At 43.4% G+C, this 4666-nt stretch overlaps 1 protein-coding gene across 1 annotated transcript; it reads right to left on the bottom strand.

The window, feature by feature from the left end:
• Positions 1–2027: 2027 nt before the first annotated feature.
• On the bottom strand, positions 2028–3813 carry hrh2a (histamine receptor H2a; the record flags this gene model as incomplete). The annotated part of the gene is made up of 3 exons (XM_079168042.1): positions 2028–2123; positions 2461–2632; positions 2808–3813. The coding sequence occupies 3 exons, from the start codon at positions 3811–3813 to the stop codon at positions 2114–2116; spliced, it is 1188 nt and encodes a 395-aa protein (XP_079024168.1). The 3' UTR covers positions 2028–2113.
• Positions 3814–4666: the final 853 nt, after the last annotated feature.

Raw genomic sequence — 4666 nt, 5'->3', positions numbered from 1 at the left:
TGTTGAATGGGTTGTAACCCCCCCCCCCCTCCATCACTCGTTTCCAGCTGGTATCTGACATGCAGATGGATATTATGTACACTCCTGTCTCAGTCCTCAAAGGAAATAGCTTGAAGTATGGAGAAGGTTAAGTGTTAATGTGGCAATAGTTTGAGGCAATGTGTACTGACAGCTGTGATGAATTGTTTCCAATGTACTTGTATTACCACTCATACAATGTTTTCCACATCATCCCACATGATAATCGCTATCCATACGTAACTACAGCCTATTCATATTGCCCTCTAAAAACGGTAGTGTACATTATATTCTTTATTTAAGCTGCCCTTTATTCGTACAGTATGGTTGTAATTATGTATTTTTGAGGATCAGAACATGCCATTTTCAGTCCTCAGTTACTTTTACATTATGCTACAATACATACATTTGCCAGCTTTATGCCACTGAATAAGCATCAGAAAAGACACAATCTGCATTTTTCGAAATAGACACATTAGTTTCTACATGGAGAGCTTAGTTTAATAAAAGTCCATTTATCACATTTCCCCCCTCCAATCTCTGTTTGTGAAACATCCATTTCCATTGAGTTTGTCCAGGTTAAAGTTGTGATACGTTGTGTTTCCACTGGAGTGCACTCTTGAGTCAGCATAAATAATTAAGTTCATGAAATTGATGACCGACGTGTTAATCGGCTGGTCTCATTCGGTCCTGCAGAGCTTCAATACTACCCACCGTTAGTTCGAGAGCATATCTGTGATTATTGCTGTAGCTCCCTCCACGTAGAAGCATCGTCGTTTGTTCGGCTCTCGATTGGTCGAGGCCGGCTGTGTGCGTATTGGCTTTTGCTGATGAGGTGTGGAGTTGCTGAGGTCCCATTTTCTCCAATTTTTGTTTGTTGAATCATGGATAGAGTGGTTGCTAACAGGCAGAAGAGACATGCCAATCAAAAAAGGATTCAATCACATTGGGTTTACAGTATGCAGAGAGGAAAGAAGCATTCACTTAACCACTGAGTGTGGATCAGCTCCACCTCTTGGTATAGAGATTAGTCAACAATCACTTCCAATACAGAGCTGCACATTCAATTTTGTAGGAGGTATGATGGGTGCTAGAGATGTTAAAAGTTGTGTGCACATACAAGAATATTTTACCGCTGAGAAACTGCTGTATTTATCCTTTTTTTTTCAAAGAAGCAATAGAAAAAAACAACACAAAATACATTGAGTAAATGCATTAGTAAGTGTAAGACCAAAACAAATAGTTCAGAAAAAGAGAAGCGATTACAATAAACCATAAATAACAATACATTCTGCTGGTTACAATTCAGCCTCCATGACCTTTTTAGATCAACCACTCAGGTTTAGAGAAATACCTCTCCAAATATAGACAGTTAAGATGTGATGTTAGCTTTCTATCCGAGTGCTGTAATGATTTCTCCTCTTAAAGACAGAACAAGGCATCATCAGTTAGTTTTTTTTAGTCGTACTGGCTTCATGAAATATGACAAAAACCATAAGGCTGTGCTTATGTTGGCAACAGTGTTTGATGTTGCACATTTAATGTATAATACTAACGTATATAGTTAGATACTGATCTCAAGTTTGAATTACCAGGCAGTCTTTAAGTAAGAATGTATCGGTTATCATGAAGATGTTGTTTTGTTGCTTTAACTAATACACGCTTACAAAGGCAGCACATACAAAGAGCAAACCACTTAGTCAATACTGTTCACAAAGTGCGAACAAAGAAGTGAGAGCAGGATGTGAAACTGGATAATGTATCTCCTTTGTGCTGAAGGCTAATTTCTTGGCCTAATAAGCATATTGCCATATGGCCTGATGCAGCGTGGATGACACCGCTAGGATCTGTGTGTCACAGTTCATTTGTTCTGGGCCCGACATCGTCTGTGGGGCGTAACAGGGAAGTCTGTGTGTATATCTACTTACGTGTTGTATTATGGGTGCATCAACTGCAGCACTGAAGGCTTCCAAAGAGGGGCTTTAAATCTGTGTCCGTCTTCCGTCGTCTGTCTGTTGCTCTTTCCTCTTAAGCTGATGGATTTTGGTTCTTTGTTGCAACCGCAGTACACAGCACCCACCTCACCAGCACAGGCTCAGCACGACCTGCACTCATAGAGAGGAATTAGCGAAGTATAAAATGTTTGTGTGACTGATTCAGATTTTGTGTTTAAAAGTAAGAATATACGATGGGTGCAATTACATACTGAGAGCAGGGCGTCACATACAGACAGCGTAATGCACGGATCAAGGTTTTTTCTTGGTTTCATTGTGAGTGTTGTAGCATTTTCACCCAAATTTGGATGTGAACGATCACTTTTTGAGTCATGACTCTGCATGATAGAACATTGCCAACATGGACATCTCAGCATCATGTCAGGTCATGTCATTTTTGTTGGTGTTCATGAAGCATAATATCAGTACATGCTGAATAATAATGTACCTTTCATTGCCGTTGACATCTGTGACAGCAGTGCCGTTTGCAAAATGGATAGTTGCTGTGGCTGTCCTGCTGTTCACTTCTTGAAGCATTAAGTTTTGCTCTGTTTGACCTGCCCTGCATGTGGCAGGGGTGTGTCCACACAGCAGTGTCACCTCTGTAAGCTGGTCTCTGGCTGAGAGGGGGAAAGAAGGAAAAGAAGACAAAAAACTGGAGAACCTGGGATAAGAACGTGTGATGTGTTAACCCTGGTTGCAACACTTTGTTGTTCATAAATAAACGTCCGCTCTTAAATGGATTGAATTCTGAAAACTGTGCAATTTCACCCTTCAAGCTTTTTACGGCTTTACCTGCTGCTACAGTCTGAGACGGCTGACGGCTCGTCCACCCACCGTAAGTAGGGCATCGACATCTCAGTAGGTGGGTGTAGGCTAACCTGAAGTCCCTGTTGAGGGCTCCATAGAGAATAGGGTTGAGGGCTGAATTGGTGTAACCCAGCCACAACACAATGGAGTATTCTGGTACTGTGCTTGGGTCTGGATGCTCCTTTAGGCCCAACACTGTGAACAGGATGAAGTATGGCAGCCAACACACCACAAAAGCCCCTATCACTGCTGCCAGTGTCACTGTGGCTTTGTGCTCCCGCAGAGCCACTGCTGTTACGCTGGAAACTACAGTGGTACTGGTGGAAGGGTTGTCCCTGCAGTTGTAGCTCGTGATGCAAGTGGGTCGGGCACTGATAATACGTTTGGCCTGTGCCCGGGCAATGCAAAGTATTCGTAGGTACGTACAGCACATAGCCACCAGAGGCAGGCAGAAAGTGAGTAGAGAGTCTGTCAGTACGTAGGGCCTGTTCAGCTCAAAACGACATTTTCCCACTGGAGCCCAGGGCCCGTAGTTCTGCACCGTGCCGTTTACAGTGTTCCACCCCATTTGGATGGGCAAGAAAGACACGGCCACAGACACTGTCCAAACACTGCCCATGGCCACAGCAACTCTCCACGGCAGCACCAGTGAGGCGTATCTCAGAGGCATGGTCACTGCCAGGTAGCGGTCCACGCTGATGGCCAGGAGGGTGAGGATGGAGGCCGTGCACAGCATGACATCCATGGAAATGTAGAAGTTGCAGAAGGCCGGGCCGAGCGGCCACTCGTCGTTGAGCTGCAGGAGGGCGGAGAAAGGGAGGACCAAGAGGCCGAGCAGCAAGTCCGTCACAGCCAGCGACACGATGAAGCAGTTGGTAAGGCAGCGGAGGCGTCGGGAGGCGCAGACAGCCAGGCACACCAGCACATTACCACTGACGGTCAGAAGGATGAGGAGGGACAGGATGACACCCAGCATCCCTTGTGACAACATTATCGCTGGTGCTTCACTGGAAACAATCTGATGACTTCATCGCTGGAGCTTGATGCAAACCATTGTTACGTTTTCCTTTCAGTTTTAAACTAAATGAGAGGTCTCTCTTTTTTCCAAAGAGGACATACACATTATCAGCCTTAGCCTCACGTATACCGCTATTGCATATGATCATTCAGAGTGTTCCTATTCTTGTTGGTCCATGGCATCGCTTTGGCTTCAACACCATCTTCTATGGCTGTAGTGACATCTAGTGGACAGAGATGAGACACACAGTTGGTAATCAGCACAGGGTTTCCTGTAGTTTCAGATATTGCACTGGCATGCTTACTCAACAAAGAGGTTTGGTTAGAACTGTAGCTTGTTATATATAATTGATTGATTTATATATAGTTTATCTATTACAGTAGCCTTCTTTACATGCAACTATATATGTACCACATAACATGGGTTTAAAAACACTTCTGGATACATTCTCATTTCTCTTGTTTAACAAAAATATTGAGACACAGTATTTTCATTTCTGTGTGTGTGTGTGTGTGTGTGTGTGTGTGTGTGTGTGTGTGTTTATGTGTGCATTTTATCTTTGGGCACTCTGAGACCCTTTTCTCCATCTATGGACTGATGCAGTACACTAAACAATGGAATACACTATTGCAGAAAAATATGTTTTTGTATAAACCGAGTCACAAACTATCATGAGAATGGAGAATATAAAGGAATCGAGTAAAAAAAGTGAAGTCATAAAGACAAAGTGCTGAAACTGAAGTCACAATGACATAAACTATACTGACTTGGCTCCAGATCTGACGTAGCTGATCAAGATAATGAATTGGTTACCACTGACAGAAAG

The sequence above is a fragment of the Pholis gunnellus genome (assembly GCF_910591455.1).
Source record: "Pholis gunnellus genome assembly, chromosome: 10".
In the NCBI taxonomy this organism is placed as follows: domain Eukaryota; kingdom Metazoa; phylum Chordata; class Actinopteri; order Perciformes; family Pholidae; genus Pholis; species Pholis gunnellus.
Note: the sequence above shows the minus strand (reverse complement) of the source record. Positions and strands in the feature narration are given on the sequence as shown.